Source organism: Medicago truncatula, chromosome 2 (assembly GCF_003473485.1).
Source record: "Medicago truncatula cultivar Jemalong A17 chromosome 2, MtrunA17r5.0-ANR, whole genome shotgun sequence".
Lineage (NCBI taxonomy): Eukaryota > Viridiplantae > Streptophyta > Magnoliopsida > Fabales > Fabaceae > Medicago > Medicago truncatula.
The window spans coordinates 39,595,980-39,615,051 of record NC_053043.1 but is presented as its reverse complement, the minus strand read 5'-3'; the positions used below and the strand labels follow the sequence as shown (position 1 = coordinate 39,615,051).

Below are 19,072 nucleotides of genomic sequence, written 5' to 3'. Positions count from 1 at the left end.
AGTTCCTTGAGTTGAAGCAAGGAAACATGTCTGTGACAGAGTATGCTGCCAAGTTCGTGGAGCTGTCAAAGTTCTACCCGCTCTATACTGCTGAGAATGCTGAGTTCTCGAGATGCATCAAGTTCGAGAACGGTTTGAGGCCCGACATCAAGAGGGCGATTGGATACCAACAGCTGAGAGTTTTTCAGGATTTGGTTAATAGCTGCAGGATCTACGAAGAGGATACGAAGGCTCACTACAAGGTAGTGAATGAGAGGAAGGGCAAGGGACAGCAGAGTCGTCCTAAGCCGTACAGTACCCCCGCTGATAAAGGGAAACAGAGGATGGTCGATGATAGGCGGCCTAAGAAGAAGGATGCTACAGAGATTGTGTGTTTCAATTGTGGTGGGAAAGGCCACAAAAGCAACGTCTGCCCTGAAGAAATCAAGAAGTGTGTTCGGTGTGACAAGAAAGGTCATATTGTAGCTGAATGCAAGCGTACGGACATTGTGTGTTTTAACTGCAATGGAGATGGTCATATTAGTTCACAGTGTACTCAGCCTAAGAGGGCGCCGACTACTGGTAGAGTCTTTGCTTTGACTGGTACTCAGACAGAGAACGAGGATCGTTTGATCAGAGGTACTTGCTATATTAATAATACTCCTTTAGTTGCTATTATTGATACTGGTGCTACGCATTGTTTTATTGCTTTCGATTGTGTTTCTGCTTTGGGTCTTGATTTGTCTGATATGAATGGAGAGATGGTTGTCGAAACTCCAGCTAAGGGTTCGGTGACTACTTCTCTCGTATGTTTGAAATGTCCTTTGTCTATGTTTGGTCGTGATTTCGAAATGGATTTAGTTTGTCTACCTTTGAGCGGTATGGATGTGATTCTGGGTATGAACTGGTTAGAGTACAACCACGTTCTTATTAATTGTTTTAGCAAGTCAGTGCATTTCTCTTCCGTCGAAGAGGAAAGTGGTGCGGAGTTTTTATCTACTAAGCAGCTGAAGCAACTGGAACGCGACGGTATCTTGATGTTTTCGTTAAGGGCTACTTTATCTATTGAGAATCAAGCAGTGATTGATAGGTTACCGGTGGTGTGTGATTTTCCTGAAGTTTTTCCAGATGAGATTCCTGATGTGCCTCCAGAGAGAGAAGTTGAGTTTTCTATTGATCTTGTCCCTGGAACGAAGCCGGTCTCGATGGCACCTTATCGTATGTCTGCTTCTGAGTTATCTGAGTTGAAGAAACAGTTGGAAGACTTGCTTGAGAAGAAGTTTGTTAGACCGAGTGTTTCACCTTGGGGAGCGCCGGTTTTGTTAGTAAAGAAGAAAGATGGTAGTATGAGGCTATGTATTGATTATCGACAGTTGAACAAGGTAACTATCAAGAATAGGTATCCACTTCCGAGAATTGATGATTTGATGGATCAGTTAGTGGGTGCACGTGTTTTTAGCAAGATTGATTTGAGGTCGGGTTATCACCAGATTAAAGTAAAGGATGAAGATATGCAGAAGACAGCTTTCAGAACGCATTATGGTCACTATGAATATAAAGTTATGCCTTTTGGTGTTATTTCTGGTGATGGTATTGCAGTGGATCCGTCTAAAGTTGAAGCGGTATCACAGTGGGAGACTCCTAAGTCAGTTACTGAGATTAGAGGTTTCTTGGGTTTAGCTGGTTATTATAGAAGGTTTATTGAAGGGTTTTCTAAGTTAGCTCTTCCGCTAACGCAGTTGACTTGTAAAGGTAAAACTTTTGTGTGGGACGTTCATTGTGAGAACAGTTTCGGTGAATTGAAGAAGCGTTTGACGACTGCTCTAGTGTTAATTTTGCCGAAGTCAGATGAACCTTTTGTGGTATATTGTGATGCGTCCAAGTTGAGTTTAGGAGGTGTACTTATGCAAGAAGGTAAAGTGGTAGCTTATGCTTCAAGACAGTTGAGAATTCATGAGAAGAATTATCCTACGCATGATCTCGAGTTGGCGGCCGTAGTCTTTGTATTGAAGATATGGAGACATTACTTGTATGGTTCGAGATTTGAGGTGTTTAGTGATCACAAGAGTTTGAAGTATTTGTTCGATCAGAAGGAATTGAATATGAGACAGCGAAGATGGCTTGAATTGTTGAAAGATTATGACTTTGGTTTGAATTATCATCCAGGTAAAGCTAATGTTGTTGCAGATGCCTTGAGTAGGAAGACATTGCATATGTCCGCCATGATGGTCAGAGAGTTCGAATTACTCGAACAGTTTAGAGATATGAGTTTGGTTTGCGAATGGTCACCCCAGAGTGTGAAACTGGGTATGCTGAAGATTGATAGTGAATTTCTGAAAAATATCAAGGAAGCACAGAAAGTTGATGTAAAGTTTGTGGACTTGTTGGTTGCTAGGGATCAGACTGAAGACAGTGATTTTAAAATCGACAATCAAGGGGTGTTGAGATTCCGAGGAAGAATTTGTATCCCAGACAATGAAGAGATTAAGAAGATGATTCTTGAAGAGAGTCATAGAAGTAGCTTGAGTATTCATCCGGGAGCTACGAAGATGTATCATGATTTAAAGAAGATTTTCTGGTGGTCTGGTTTGAAACGAGATGTGGCACAGTTTGTGTATTCCTGTTTAGTTTGTCAGAAGTCGAAAGTTGAGCATCAGAAACCTGCTGGAATGATGGTACCTTTAGACGTGCCAGAATGGAAATGGGATAGTATATCCATGGATTTTGTGACGAGTTTGCCAAATACTCCTAGAGGGCACGACGCAATTTGGGTTATTGTTGATAGATTGACGAAGTCGGCTCATTTTCTACCGATTAATATTAGTTTCCCTGTTGCCCAGTTGGCAGAGATTTACATCAAGGAGATTGTGAAGTTGCATGGTGTTCCTTCGAGCATTGTGTCAGATAGAGATCCAAGATTTACTTCTAGATTTTGGAAAAGTTTGCAAGAGGCTTTGGGTTCGAAGTTGAGGTTGAGTTCGGCGTATCATCCACAAACAGATGGTCAGTCAGAGAGGACAATTCAGTCGCTAGAGGATTTGTTGAGAATTTGTGTTCTTGAGCAAGGAGGAACTTGGGATAGTCATCTTCCGTTGATCGAGTTCACATACAATAATAGTTATCATTCAAGTATTGGAATGGCACCTTTCGAGGCTTTATATGGTCGGAGATGCAGAACTCCGTTGTGCTGGTTTGAGTCAGGTGAAAGAGTGGTCTTAGGACCAGAGATTGTTCAGCAAACTACCGAGAAAGTTCAGATGATCCAAGAGAAACTGAAAGCGTCGCAGAGTCGACAAAAGAGTTATCATGATAAGCGTAGGAAAGATCTTGAGTTCCAAGAAGGAGACCACGTGTTTTTGAGAGTCACTCCTATGACTGGTGTAGGACGTGCTTTGAAGTCAAAGAAGTTGACCCCGAAGTTCATTGGTCCGTATCAGATATTGGAAAGAGTTGGAACGGTGGCTTACCGCCGCATCTTTCGAATTTGCACAACGTTTTCCATGTGTCGCAACTTCGAAAGTATGTTCCGGATCCATCTCATGTAATCCAAAGTGACGATGTGCAAGTTAGAGACAACCTTACGGTAGAGACTTTACCGGTGAGGATTGATGATCGTAAAGTGAAGACGTTGAGAGGCAAGGATATACCTCTCGTGAGAGTCGTTTGGACGGGAGCGACTGGTGAGAGCTTGACGTGGGAGCTTGAGAGTAAGATGCTGGAGTCTTATCCAGAGTTATTTGCTTGAGGTAAATTTTCGAGGACGAAAATCTTTTAAGTGGGGGAGAGTTGTAACGCCCACTTTCGTTTAATCGTTTATTTAATTGAGTTTAGGTGATTATATTATATTTATATAATATATGCATGATTTTGGTATGTCTTGATGATTTATGATGATTTGATCGATGACGTGTTAAGTTATGAGCTTTGGAAGATTTGATTAGAATAGGATAATTATTTTATTGTTAAATAAAATAAAGATTTGAAAATAATATAAAATATTTAGTTGAGGGCTGTTTTGATATTTTAGATAGTTTTGGGGGAGAAAGTGAGATAAGATAAGTTATTAGAAAGAGGTATAAATAGGGAAGACCTAATATCTTTAGAAAACTATTGTACGTGAAAACTTTTGGAAAAAGGGAGAAAAGCTTAGAGAGGAGCAAGAGACCAAGAGTGCTGCGATTTTCTTCAAACAATGTAAGGGTGAGACTAATAATTCAATAACGTTGATTGTTGTAATTCTGATGATTAATTGACAAGGTTAGGATTGATTTAGAAAAGTTTTGGAGTTAGGTCAAAACCCTAAAAATTGATGATCAAATGGTAAAACTTGTTTAGATTGATGTAGAAACCGTCCTTTAACCTTAGAACATGTTTAGGATGGATTATGGAATCAAAATTAGACATTGAACCATGTTGTGTGTTGGATTTTTGAGAAAAACCCTAGTCTGCCCGTGCTTCTGTTCATCGCTCGCCACGGCGAGTGATGATCCTCGCCTCGCGAGTGATACTCGCCTCGCGAGTGATGAACTTCATCGCTCGCCACGCGAGCCCTTTCCCTTCGCCTCGCGAGTTGTTTGGTGCAACTCGCCATGGCGAGCAACCCTTCTCGCCTCGCGAGCTTAGGCAGAGTGCATGTCATATTTTGTGTTTCGACATTTTTAGTTGGACCTTGGATGCCATAGAGTGCCTGAACATACCTAGTATTGATTAGGAATGAATGTAGGATCAGAGGGAACCCAGAACAACAGTAGTTTGGGAGATGAGTGGTACTCGCCATGGCGAGTAAGAGCTCTCGCCTCGCGAGTACAACCAGAATGTACTTGCTTGAGTGTTTGTGCGATCTGTGTCGCACGTGTTAATCAAGAGCGAACCCCTAGTTGGTATTAAGACCTAATGATGACGTTTAATGCAGTCTATAGAGTTGTTTAAGTTATGTTGATATTAAATGGACATGAACTAATGTATTGTATATTCATGCAAGAAATGAAGGTTGATATTCCTGATATTTATAAGCTATTAATATAATGATACCATTTTGTTTATGTGACCTGTTTATGCTGCTTCCGTTATTTAACTAAGTGCATAAGTTTATGATGAAGTTAGCTCCAAATTATTGGATGCATGTTGATATGTTGATTACGATGTTTTTGTTCATAAGTGTCCATGCATAGCATCTCATTGAGCTTAGTCCTCACCACGAATAATAGGAGCTTTGTCCTCCGCACGATTAAAGTATATTAATACTTATGATGGCGATTGGTACCACATGCATATAGGGAGTCTAAGAGCATTGTCACATTGTCATGATTAAGATGCCTTGTTGATGATGATTGAATACGTGATTACGTGATAAGTGTTTATCAATTATGTGATTTTGTTCATGATAATTGGATATATGATTATGTTATAACTGTTTAGCAATTATGCAATGTTATTTAAGGAATGATTATGATGTTAATTTATAATTCGCAATTACATTGACTAATGTTATTTGATTATGAAATCTCACCCCTTCTGCTTGAAAATGTTGCCCTTCGTATGGGTAACTTGCAGGTGATCGTGCTTAGTGTGCAGTTTGCTTTCGTGAGTTGGCCTTGCCTTCACTGTGTCGTCTAGGTCGCTCTGATACGTAACGGGATGGGGTTTATGTTTATGCATGCTTCATTCTCTTACGTGACTATTATGTTATTTTTATAATGTTATGGATTACGATTATGAACTAATTGATGGGGCCTACGTGCCAAAACGTTTTATGAATTATGATTATGATTTTCCGCTGCAATGTTTAAGATATTGGTTAAATTGTTATTTAACTGTTGGATTACGATATATGTGATATCCCGTTGTTTGATGTTTACTCTGATAAATGTTATGTTTTAAGAATTTTTAAATATTGGGAAAACGGGGTGTTACACCCACCCTCCTCTTCGAATGGTCGAAACCCCACTAACTCCTCTCGAAGGTCATCCAATAAATGTTCCTCCCACACAAACAACCGCCTCCGCCATTCGAAGTTCCACACCACATTCAGACTAGGCTCTCCAACCATGTCCCCCACACTCTCCCCTTTTTGATTTGAAGTAGAAAACAATCTCGGATATTTATCCCGAAAAGGCATACCACCCCTCCAAGCATCCTTCCAAAAGCTACTTTTCCATCCATTTCCCACACACCTAACCAATGCCGAGTTAAACCACGAAACCCCACCAAACTCCTCCAAACTTACAATATCCTTCCACCAAGATGAAGTCCATCTCGGCCAAGTATTCGAAGTACCTTCCAATGACAAAGATACATTGTCACCATATTTAGCCACCAAAACCTCCTTCCATAAAGCATTATCCCCAACCAACAACCTCCATCTCCATTTAGCTAGAAGACTCACATTGACCACCCTAATATCCCTCACTCCCAACCCACCATTTTCCTTCTTTTGACAAATCGACTTCCACTTCATCCAACTAATCTTCTTCCCACCACCCCATAAAAACTCTTTTTGCATGCGAACAATCTTCTTCCACACCACCACTGACATCTTCATAAAAGATAAATAGAAAATGGGGATGAAATTAAGAACGGAGTTTATAAAGACAATTCTTCCCCCCAAAACTTATATACTTGTTCCCCCACGAGTTCAACTTCCTATCAAGGAGATTTATCAAGGGTTGCCAAGTGGAGCATCTCCTATGATTTGCCCCCACCGGAAGCCCTGAATATTTAAAAGGAAAAACCCCTTGAGAGCAATGCAGAAAATTACAAGTCATCTCCATAAACTCGGTTTGAACATTCACCCCGATCAAGCAACTTTTCACAAAATTAACCTTCAAACCCGAAGCCTTCTCAAAACCTTGAAGCAAAGCCTTTAAGGTCCATAAGTTTTCCACCGTCAGAGTACCGACACAAAGTGTATCATCGCATATTGAAGGTGTGAAACCTCCACCTCATTCCCAACAAAACGGAACCCCTCATACAAATTAAGAGAAACCGCATTCCGCATTCCGCATCAATCCACTAAAACCCTCCGCAACCACCAAAAACAAAAAAAGGAGCCAAAGGATCACCTTGTTTAAGGCTCCTTTGAATATTAATTTCCTCCATAGGACTCCCATTAATAAGGATTGACATACTCCCCCCCACACACACAAGCCTTCATCCAATCCACCCACATATGACAAAAACCCAATCTAACCAACATATACTCCAAAAAACTCCAATCTACCGAGTCATAAGCCTTTTCAAAATCAACCTTGAGGATCAAACACTTACGTTTCGCTTTCTTGGCATAATCCACCAACTCATCTATTACCATGACTCCATCCACCAAATTTCTCCCTTTAAGGAAAGCCGATTGATTGGAAGAAATAATAGAATTCATAACACCGACCAATCTTCTAGCTAATACCTTTGCTAGCAACTTGTAGAGGCATCTTAGCAAAGATATCGGCCTAAAGTCTTTCAACTCCATCGGAGAATAAACCTTAGGAATCAAAGCCAAAAAAAATGCCAACATACCTCCAGGCAAAACTCCATTGGCATGGAATTGATCAAACATATCCCTCACCTCATTCTTGATCAAATACTAAAATTCCTTAATGAAAGCGAAATTAAAACCGTCCGGTCCCGGACTTTTATCCCCGTCACTCTCCTTCACCACCGCCTCAATCTCCAATAACGAAAATGGAGCAATTAGTCCCCCATTTTCATCCTCGGTTAGAGAAGGAAAAGGAACCCCCTCCAACTTTGTCCTAAAACACGGCAGATTTGCAACATGATTAGAGAAATAGTCAAACACCTCTTTCCGTTGGAGACACCGCCCACGACAACCATATGCCATATGATATTATATATATCTAATAACATACAAACTCATACGACCAAAATAGACTGGTTTTATAATAATTTTTTGCACTAGTTAAAACATTTTTACTAATCCCCATGAACTTAGCTCATTTGGTAAGGAATGATGCACAATATATGCAGGGACCGTGGTTCGAACCTCAGACACCCCACTTATTCATCTTTAAGATGAATTTCTCTAACCATCAGACTACTTGACAAAAAAAAAAAACATTTTACTAGTTATATAATTTTTTGATAAACTATTTCAAATAACGCTTGAATTTATAGTTTTGTCATTTTTTTTCAATTTTACTCTTGTTATCTTAATCGAAAAAAAAAACATATTTGATAAATATATACTTTTATAAATGAGTTGTCAAAAAACTACATTGCAAAACACCAAACTACTTCCTTCTTTTTAAAATGAGTGTCGTATTAGCTAAAAAAATATTGTTTTAAAATGAATGTCACTTTTATTTTTCAATGTAATAATATTTTTTTCTTTTCAACTGTACTCTTCAATTAATAATATATACATTATTTCGAAAGTATTAATTTTTCCTTAATAAAAAACAAACCAAAAGTTGAATAGGATAATTTGGTAAGATAACATATATATTTTTCTTTTAATTAATGGATTTATTTAATGTGTCAAAAAATCTTAAACCGCGTTCATTTTAAAACAGGGAGGAGTAGATATTTACTCGTAGTCGGTGATCCACGTAATCCAAGCCCAAATCTTATAACTATACTGGGAGGCACTGTTATTACAGTCGCCAAAAACCCTAATTCCACCTTGCGGCCATTCTTCGTATCTCTACAATGACGAAGAAGAAAGAGCGAAACGTTAACCTCTCCGGTAAACCAAAGCACTCCAACGACGCCAATCGGAGCAATGACTCCAAGACCGAAAAGCGGTCCGCCGCCACCGTCCGCCGTCTCAAGATGTACAAAACCCGACCTGTTCGAAACCGTAAGGGTCATGTCTTGAGCAACGAGTATCAATCCAAAGATCTTCCATGCACCAGAATCAAACCCGATCGTCAATGGTTCGGTATGTTCAATTTGAAGGATTCGATTTTGTTCATTGCAATTCTTCAAATTCAGCTAGTTAATTTCAGGGTTTTGATTTGGTTTTCTGATTTGTAGGGAATACTCGTGTTGTGAATCAGAAAGAGCTTGAGTTTTTCAGAGAAGAAATGGCGAAGCATAGTGCAAGTAATTACAATATTATTCTTAAGGGGAAGAATTTGCCTATGTCACTTCTCAATGATTATCAGAAGGTTTGTTTGTTTCTTCATGATCTGCTTTAATTGTTGAAATGATTTTGTAAATTATGTGAATTTATTGGTTTATGGTTTTGAATGTTGTAGCAATCGAGGGTTCATCTTCTTGATAGAGAGCCTTTTTCGGATGCATTTGGACCTAAGACTAAAAGAAAGCGTCCAAGTCTTTTGGCTTCTGATTATGAGTCTTTAGCTAAGAAAGCCGATGGTTCTCAAGGTAGAAATCCTGAATTCGATATAAATTGGGTTGTTTAGTTAGTTGTGTTACATGGGTTAGGTCTAGTTTTGTTGTATTAGAAGATGTGTTATATTCTTAGAAAGTTAAAAATAATCTATGAAGCACTGACACGACACCGACAACACTGGTAATAATTTGTAAAAATGACATGTCGGTGCTACAAAGAAAATGACTGTTTTTTAAAACCAAAGAAAAGGACTAGCAAGTAGCAACGCTCATTTAATACTATTTTTCCAACTGCGAGTCTTATATTTGGTGAAATTCATATAGGTCCTACCACTACCCATTCCCTAAATGTTGTATCAACATGAATTTTGTCCAATAAAAGAGTGTTAGAGTGAGTGTTGCTAGCACTCCTCTAAAACCAAATTATTTAAAGAGTGCTAATGGTTTTTTTAGCTCATCCGTAGGTGTTGTAACTTGGTTACTTGTTTTTACATTTGTGTGTTCAGTTTATTTGCTTAATGAAGAATGGTTGATGCAGTTTTCTGTTTCCTTAGTGGGAATACTTGTTTATATATTTGACATGTTTCTTTGACCAAATGATGTTGTTCTTAATCTGATAACTGTTTGTGTTTTTCCTACATTACTTTCCTTTGCAGATGCTTTTGAAGAGAAGCATGCTTCTGGTACGGCTGCAGAAGCTGATGAAGCAGATGGATTTAGAGATTTAGTGCGACATACCATGTTTGAAAAGGGTCAAAGCAAACGTATATGGGGTGAACTTTACAAAGTGATAGATTCTTCAGATGTTGTTGTCCAGGTAGTGTGTCACCCTGTTGCTAAAATTTTGTTTAACTTTTCACCTGTCTATGTTGACGGATTCTGACCTGACAAGCATTTATGTAATTCCATTGTTTAATACTATTGTGATAATGTTAAAAAATTATGCTTTATGATGTGTATATCTGCTGCAAATCTGCATGCTATATTGCTCTGTTAATGTGAAGTACGAACGTTGTTATGAATTTGAGTAAAGTTTGTCATGGTAAAGCAAGGGACAAAACTAGAATTTGGGAGCTCATGTGTTACACTGATAAAGCATTTTTATTTTTTTTCATATGATTGTTTCATGCTTATTTAAGCTGATGAACCAATGGTAGGTCGAATTTGTTTGACTTTTAGATTCCCAGCAGATACCACATACTTTTGTCTTCAAATCTTTGAAAGTATTGTATCTGTCCTGATACAGGTTATAGATGCAAGGGATCCACAAGGCACAAGATGTTACCATTTAGAGAAGCATTTGAAAGAAAACTGCAAGCACAAACACATGGTGCTTTTATTGAACAAGGTAACTAATATCTTTATTTTGCTCTTTTTGTTTTAAATTGTTGCTAGATACCCTTAATTTATTTCTTTACATTATAAATCATTTCAAATCCTCATTCTTTTTGCAGTGCGATCTAATTCCTGCTTGGGCAACAAAAGGATGGCTTAGAGTTTTGTCAAAAGAATATCCAACGCTAGCATTCCATGCAAGTATTAATAAGTCCTTTGGAAAGGTATACTCTTGACTTCATCTTTAGTTGATTTGTTGGCCAATTTTCAGCAATGCGTCAATCAATGAATAAAAAAAGACAAGTGAAGCTGGAGATAATCATCTCCTTTCCTCTCCATTAACTCTTGTATACCTTTAGCTATTTGCTATCTTATTTATTGCTCATTATCATGATTAGGGTTCACTTCTATCGGTTCTGAGACAATTTGCAAGATTGAAAAGTGATAAGCAAGCAATATCTGTTGGTTTCGTTGGATATCCAAATGTTGGGAAGTCATCAGTGATCAACACATTGCGTACAAAGAATGTAATCTTTCTTTTTCCTTCACTGCTTCTTATTTCCTGCTTAAGTTTTAAATTGGAGATGAATTAAAGCAAAGGAGACAAGTATATTTGCAACTCCAGAATTATAATTCCTGGCCGATTAATGTGTCATAGGTTTGCAAGGTTGCTCCAATTCCAGGGGAAACAAAAGTCTGGCAGTATATTACCCTTACAAAGAGGATCTTTTTGATTGATTGTCCAGGAGTTGTCTACCACAACAATGACTCTGAAACAGATGTTGTGCTGAAGGGTGTGGTAGGTTTTCTCCTGTTTCCTTTTTACTTTGGTTGCGTGATACTTCAATAAAGAATATTTTGTTCGATTCCCAAGACTGGAAGTGCAAACATAATTTATTTGAATCTGAACGATATTTGAAAGATTACTAACAATCATGTTGGTTGTAGACCAATCAGCCTTGTGATACATCCTATATTTTTCTGGGTTTTGAACTTGTGATATATTATTCATGTCTTGTTTTGGGACCAAGTCCCAGGAAGAGCTATTCTTAGATTTTGGTAGACTTAATATTGACTAGCATATTACCTATGTGGCTGTCATTTTACCCAGCCACTTACACTGGTCGTATACCAAGAATTATTCATGCACACAGAATTTGATTGTGATCAATATTGCTTCTTCCTCATTTTGATTTGTAAGAATGTACATGTCTTTGATTGATATGTAATGGTGCATTGAGTTATATTGTGCTGACCTATCAGTCTAGCATCCCCTGAATGATCGTAACTTTTATCATGTTATAGATTGCGATTGTTGGAATGCATACTTGTTTGCTTGCCCAATGAATATTTTATGCTCATGCTTGTCAATAGTAGAAGTTTTTGTGGAATTCATTTTGCATGTTTGTTGTCAAATATATTATTATTATTACTATCTGCCTTTTCTACTGGGCGCTTCATTTTAACATATATTATGATAAAGTATTTTTGGCAAATAGGATTAAAATAAATTCATTATATAGTGTATAATATTGTTCCTATTGTAGTGGGGTGGTCATATACTCATATTTCAATGGGATTTAATTTTTTAATTAATATTTGAAATAATATTTTTAAAGGATAAATAGTAAATAAAATAGTTTAAATGAAGGGTAAAATATGTAAGAAAAATGCCAGCCCAAACCCATGTATGCTTTTTATATCTTTATATATAGTATAAATATAGTATAGATTATTATCGTTGTTGTTGTGGCTTAATACTTTATTTATTTTCAGGTTCGTGTAACAAACTTGAAAGATGCTGCTGACCATATAGGTGAGGTTTTGAAACGTGTGAAGAAGGAGCACTTGACAAGAGCTTATAAAATAAAAGAATGGTATTGTTCCTTGTCTCCTTACTTCGTGGTGAATAGTAGATCTTCGTATAGTGTGTCCAACTTTTGTATTCTTGTTTTTGCTAAGAACAACATATTATTTAAAAGCTTTTGTTAGATTTTAATTTTCCTTCGCTGTAGTTCAATCATCTTGTAAGGAATTATGAACAGTAAGGTGGTGAGGATATGATTATTCTTGATCCGACTTTACATGCCATTTATACTGGCCTTGATTTGGTTATCTGTGTATTATTATAGCTTGTTTATAATGTAACAATAGTATCTTGTATACCAAAGCTTGTATTTAATAATGCCATATATCTTGTCATCAGGGTTGATGAAAATGACTTCCTACTTCAGCTTTGCAAGTCATCGGGCAAACTCCTTAAGGTATTCTTTTTGAATTAATCTTAATTCTTAGTTTGATATTAAAAAAAAGGTTGTCTAGACTGATCATCAGCTTTATTAGTATACTCTAGCTTTCCTCAATTTGACTTAGACTAGATATGCCCTCTGTGATGGAGCTAAAGAAACATTTTTCATCTCTTGATCTTCTGCTTGCTTTATAGAAGAATGCAGTGAACTTCAATTACTAATTTTTCCCTTTATGTTACAGCATGTCAAATCGTTTCATTTAGTTACTGTTCCAATTTGTTTTTCTTGAACTTTTATATTCCTTATGTTAAGACAAGGTTACACTTTGATGCGACTTTTACTTAATGGCTTTTCCAGGGTGGTGAACCTGACCTTATGACCGCAGCAAAGATGATACTTCACGATTGGCAGAGGGGTAAAATTCCCTTTTTTGTCCCTCCTCCGCGACAGGATGCCTTGTCCGAGTCTGAGGAGCCTAATGTTAATGGCATAGATGTTGACGAGGCAGTTGACCATAACCAGGCATCTGCTGCCATTAAAGCTATTGCAAATGTTCTTTCGTCCCAGCAGCAAAGAAATGTACCAGTTCAAGGGGATTTATATAACGAGAATGAGCTGGATGAAGAAACTGCTGACCAACTTCCAGACACTGGGGATTATACAGATGAAGATAGTGACGCATCTGAGGAGGATCCATCCACTGAGGTCCCATCTGAGCAGGATCCATCCACTGATGTTCCATCTGAGCAGCTTATTTCTGCTGAGCCGGTCCCAACAAGTGAATCATGAGTTTCAGTTGCGGGTTTAGCTGTTAGGGTTTATGTTGGTTTTAATTTTGATTCCTGATATTTTGTTTAAGAGAACAAGCTCCATTTCCGCCGCATCTTCTTTAACAATGGTCAGCTCCATTTCTGGACTTCATTTGTCTCAGATATGATTGTCAAATCATCAATTATACTTTTGGGAATTCTGTTCTGGTAATATAAATGAAGCTTCAGTTATGGTTTGTTTATCAGCTGGTCTTTGGATACGGAGATGATTTTGATTTGTTGAGCATAGTTTTAGTGGATATAGTTTGCACAATGGATATTTTGTTTTATCTATATGTAATTTTTACCATTATAAGCTACTTCGATATAATATTGAGTAAATTACACTCATCTCCTCTCAAAAATGCTTGAATTACACTCATCTCCTCTCTTATGTTAAAATATACGCTCCCCTCTCTTGAAAAGTAAAATTTACACTCTCCTCCCCTATAAGATATTTGAATTACAATCCCCTCCTTTAATAATTAAATATGGACTACTCTTTAATTTAATTTAACATCATTAAATATTTGTGTAATATATATTAATTTTGAATCACCATTTACAAAATACAAATTCAGTTTCTTTATATCTAAATGTCAATAACAATTAAATTTAAATATTATGTTATTAATTTTATAATTTAGAGTATAAAATTCACTTTTAAATAACCATACTTAATTGTTTCAAAAAAAAAAAATTATACTTAATCGATTTTAGTAATTTTTTTACATATTATAATAGGATAAAAATGAGCTGCATTAAAATTGATAGACAACGTTATGCATAATGTTGTAGTTTTTATGGACGATTGTCTATAATAAGATAAAAATAATATATATAATACTATAAAAACAAAGACAAACACTTGGCAATAATAGAATAAAAATGAGCTACATTAAAATTGATAGACAACGCTATCCACAATGTTGTAGTTTTTAAGGACGATTATTTATAATAAGAGAAACATATGACACAAGAAGGGAGAACTGGATTTGGTGGTTGCACACCAGTGTTAATTACTATGTGTAGTAATAGTCTCATTCAGTCCATTAAAAATTGGCATAAGTTCCAATATATTTGTGTAATTTTTTTTTTAAATTCTTTGACTTTTGAGTTACGTGGTTCAAGTGGCTTTTCCCATTTCTATGCCTAAAGTTATGTGTTTTGAACGAACGAATTGAACCTAATAAACCGAATCAAACTGTTCGTAAACTTTAAACGAGCCGAACTCGAGCTGAAAAAAATTCGTGTCAAACTCGAACCGAACCAATTCTTAACGAGTCGAGTCAAGTTCAGACAGGTTCGATTTGACTCATTTCCATCCCACAAGGCTGTTGTATGCTTATTTTAAATCCTAAAATTTTATGATATATATTTTTTTTTTTCTTTTTTAAGTGTTTGGATGGTGTAAAATTTTATAAGATTGGAATTTGAGTTTCGAAAAGATGAAAAAATGTTATCATTATTAAAAATAAAGACATAATTTGGGTGCGTTATTAAACCTATATTTATCATCCATTAGCTAATTTTTTTTCTTCAGAAAGAGCTCTATATCAACTATCAACTCTGATGTGATATGTGGCACCCATGTAACAGTGAGACCCAGACTTGAATGAAACCAAACACGCTCGACATCAACTGGTTGTGGACTATAATCACTTACATTGACATCTGTAACCAACCCTTAACATATTAGAAGTTTCTTTCATAAATCATGTGTAATGTTTGGTGGCATTTAACATGCACAAATTATAAATTTGTACAAATTATAAATTTGTGCATCATGCACAAGTTACCTTCTCATCCATTGATAACCATTGATATATTATTATTTTATATGGACGGTTCAGATCAAAGACCGGTTACTTATTACCAACTTTTTGTCATTGTACCAAAAACAAAAACAGCAACCCCACCTCTGAATTGTATATAATAAAAGTTAGAAATGGACTTTTATGTGGGTTATAAATTATTTTAACGTGTAGACTTTTGCTTTTTTGATAGGATTATTTCTTTAACTAAAAATAAATTATTAAACTGTACCCAAAAAGAAAAAGTATTAATATTATTCATGTGTTCTTCAAAGAATCTTCATCTTTACCAATTTTTTCTTTCTAAAAATTCAGATCTTTAAATCTGAAAAAGCACAACCACAAAAAAATGTTCATTTTTGGAAAACCACCACAACCTTACCACATCCTTTTCTTAATATCTGCCAAAGTATAGAGTAAGAATCCTCTTGAATTATTTGACAGGATTATTATGTAGAATTATTTTAGTTCAATTTGTCACAACTTCCTTCCTATCTCTAACTTCGGTTCATGTTTCTAATTGTGTAAATCATTAAAGGAAATTTAAATTTAAGCTTACAACCAAAAATGACAAAAGTAGAAGAGATGGGGGCGTGAATTTGTTTTCCAGCTTTTACAAAGAAAAAAACCACCCTAAAAAAAACAGATCTGAGTTTCACGTTCTAAGTATATCTTCATCTCATAATATTCAACTTCTTAAAATTGGGTTATGGGGTTATTCTTTCATCTCAACAAGATATTAAATATTGTACTTGTAGGAAATGTTACAAGTGGATTCATTGGTTCTTTGATTTGATAAAATTTTCCTTCGAACTTAAGTGGGAAATGGAAAGAAATTTAACAGAGAATGTGTTACTGGAGAGTGGGTCGCTGAAAATAAAAAGAAGGATGTGGGGGAGGATTGGTTTAGAGAATGGTTTTTGCAGATGGGTTGCTGGAAATTTAACAGTAGTATGAACAAATTAAAAGCACCTTTTTTTTTTTTTTATGAATGAATGAAGGGAGAGAGAGAGTAACCGAGAGAAAAAGAAGAGATGAACAAATTAAAAGCACTTTTTTTTAGAGAATGGTTTTTTTCAAAAATAAAAATCTAATATGGATGGAGGTGTAATTGTTTTTAATCATTTATAGGAGTTCAATTAACAAAAACAAACAACCAATATTTACTATTAAAATATGTTTCAATTTTTTATTTATTTTTATTCCAGCAGGTAAGCAACCCACACCTGTCCTTCAACAAACAATTTGTGCATGGTGCACAAATTTAACACTTGTGCATACTAAATGCCACCGTAATGTTTACACAATATTTATGCTGGAAAAGGCTATATCATCATTATTTTAAAATAGTCATTGTTATTGGTAAGCCTACTATGAACCCTAAAAATGGAGTCCACCCTAAAATCTCCACACCAATCATTGGGAAAGTCTCGATATCAAACTAATTATGTAGTACCATATGATATAAATCTTGCTAAAAAGACAATTTATCAAGCTTTTAGTTAAAATTAAGAAGGTCCAGGTTTAATCTCTGCCACTAATTACTATTAACAAATTTCCCGTCTTTCTAACAAACTAATTACTAATATTTTGTCTTAATTTTTTTTCTTCAATTTAACAAAGCAAAGTTATAAAATATCAATACACTCAATAAAAAATAGTGTAAAAAGTGAGCATTCGGTGTAGATTCGTTGACAATATTACAGACAACAACAAACCAACCAAGTCACCAAAGTGCGATTGATTGATAATATATTAATATATAAGAAGAAAAATCCTCTTAAAAAAATGCAAGAAGAAAAATATAATATAAGAGGGCACGTGCATACTGCTGCATTTAGATGTGTTGCTTTTGCATTTGTATTCTTGAGGCACCTATATCAATACTCTTTGCAATTTATTTTTGGTTAGAATATTCTTTGCAATTAATAGTATAAAATTGTTTTTAGGGGAAAATTGGTTATAAAACAAGTCATTGATTAGTTAATGAATTCTAGTTAAAGCCAAATTGTTGATAAAATTTGAGTGTAAATGACCGTTGAAATAATTCTAAGAAAATGTTAATAACGTTATTTGTTAAGAAGACTAAATAAAAAGTTTTGCTAACAAGTGTTTTATGATGAATAAGTATGGTGTCTGAGATTCAAACTTCGATGTTGTAGCCTGTAAATTAGAATGCATTGTTGTTATCTACCGAACTATGTTCATGGGACCATATCAAATTTATATACTACCTTAATGAAATTCTACATAATCATCATTTTCTCATTAAAAGGATATTTGCTTTATGGTCGTTGGTTTTGTATCAACATATTTGGTTTATTTAGTTAAATGAAATTTCATATTAAATTTTATTTATTTAATAATCATATCTGAAAATTCCAACGGAATCCTTCTAAATTTCTTACTATCAACCATAGAATATCTTGAGTTCACCAAAATAAATGAGAAATGATCCCCATAAATCAATAAAAAAAAGGGTGAAAAATGACTACCTACCAATATAGATTCCTTGGTGGTGGTGTTGCACTTGCAGCAGGCAACAAGTGCCATAGATATAGGAGATTATAAAGGGAAACACGTGCTTGCTGCATGAAAGTTTAGGTACATTTTGAGACCCAAATTCAACCAAATGACCCATATTATATTATTTTTCATAATGTTTTCATATGTAAGAAAATCTGTACTATAAATAAATTACTTGTATATATAAAGTAAAGTTTTTTATACCACGTGTAGTTTCCACGTTTATTTTCGAAATTTTTATTATTTTTTTATTTTAAAATGAATATTTTATTTGACAAAAATATCTCAACAAACTTTGATCCTATGCATTAAATATTTTTTTTATTGAACCTAATATTTTATGTAACAGAAATATCTCAACAAATTACGTATAATATTTTCAATACTATCCATTAAGTTTCACTTTTCTTTTTGAGGAAAAAAAAACTTCAATTAGTTACTATATAATCTTTTAGTATCGTATTATTCAATTAGTTTTTTTTATTGAGGAAAAAAAGACTTCGGTTAGTTTTTTTTTTATATTATCATTCAGCAACATATTCTAATGCAAAAATTAACTATAAATAAATGAGATTTTGTTAATCACATATTTGGAGCACAAACCGAAACTCAAATCTTCTTTTGATCTAAATTTTTTGGAGCACAAACCGAAACTCAAACCTTCTTTTGATCTGAACTTTTTCTTTGTTCAGGTTTAACAAACACCTATTCTATTATTTCTTTTACTTATACTTCGATTTTTATATAGCCAGATTTACCAAAAACTAACACCCACAAGCAGCTGCTATCAGGAGTGTTTGCATAGGAGTTACAGATTGTTTTTCTCTACTCTGCGGGAAACAATACTGCTCTTCTCTCTATTTTTATTTATAATTGAGTTAATGAAATCCATTCTTATTTTGTTTTATATTTATTATTGTTATTATAAATGATTTTGTTCAACAATTTAGCAATCAGTATTTATGTTATGTTTTCTGTTTTTTATTTTTATTTATTGATTTACGGATGCGGGTGCGATAAGTTTTGTGAATTCATTAACAGTTATGATTGG

General features: G+C 35.1%; 1 protein-coding gene across 1 annotated transcript; it reads left to right on the top strand.

Annotated features, from left to right (window-relative positions):
* Positions 1-8,550: 8,550 nt before the first annotated feature.
* On the top strand, positions 8,551-14,032 carry LOC25487359 (nuclear/nucleolar GTPase 2). The gene is made up of 11 exons (XM_013609265.3): positions 8,551-8,872; positions 8,968-9,101; positions 9,192-9,321; positions 9,945-10,105; positions 10,535-10,636; positions 10,743-10,847; positions 11,022-11,150; positions 11,282-11,422; positions 12,400-12,500; positions 12,830-12,887; positions 13,230-14,032. The coding sequence occupies exons 1-11, from the start codon at positions 8,641-8,643 to the stop codon at positions 13,659-13,661; spliced, it is 1,725 nt and encodes a 574-aa protein (XP_013464719.1). The 5' UTR covers positions 8,551-8,640; the 3' UTR covers positions 13,662-14,032.
* Positions 14,033-19,072: the final 5,040 nt, after the last annotated feature.

Coding starts and splice junctions, on each gene's coding strand:
- LOC25487359 (XM_013609265.3), top strand. CDS start 8,641: ATGACGAAGAAGAAAGAGCGAAACGTTAACCTCTCCGGTAAACCAAAG. Junction 9,102..9,191: donor TTCTCAATGATTATCAGAAG/GTTTGTTTGTTT, acceptor TGAATGTTGTAG/CAATCGAGGGTTCATCTTCT. Junction 10,106..10,534: donor CTTCAGATGTTGTTGTCCAG/GTAGTGTGTCAC, acceptor GTCCTGATACAG/GTTATAGATGCAAGGGATCC.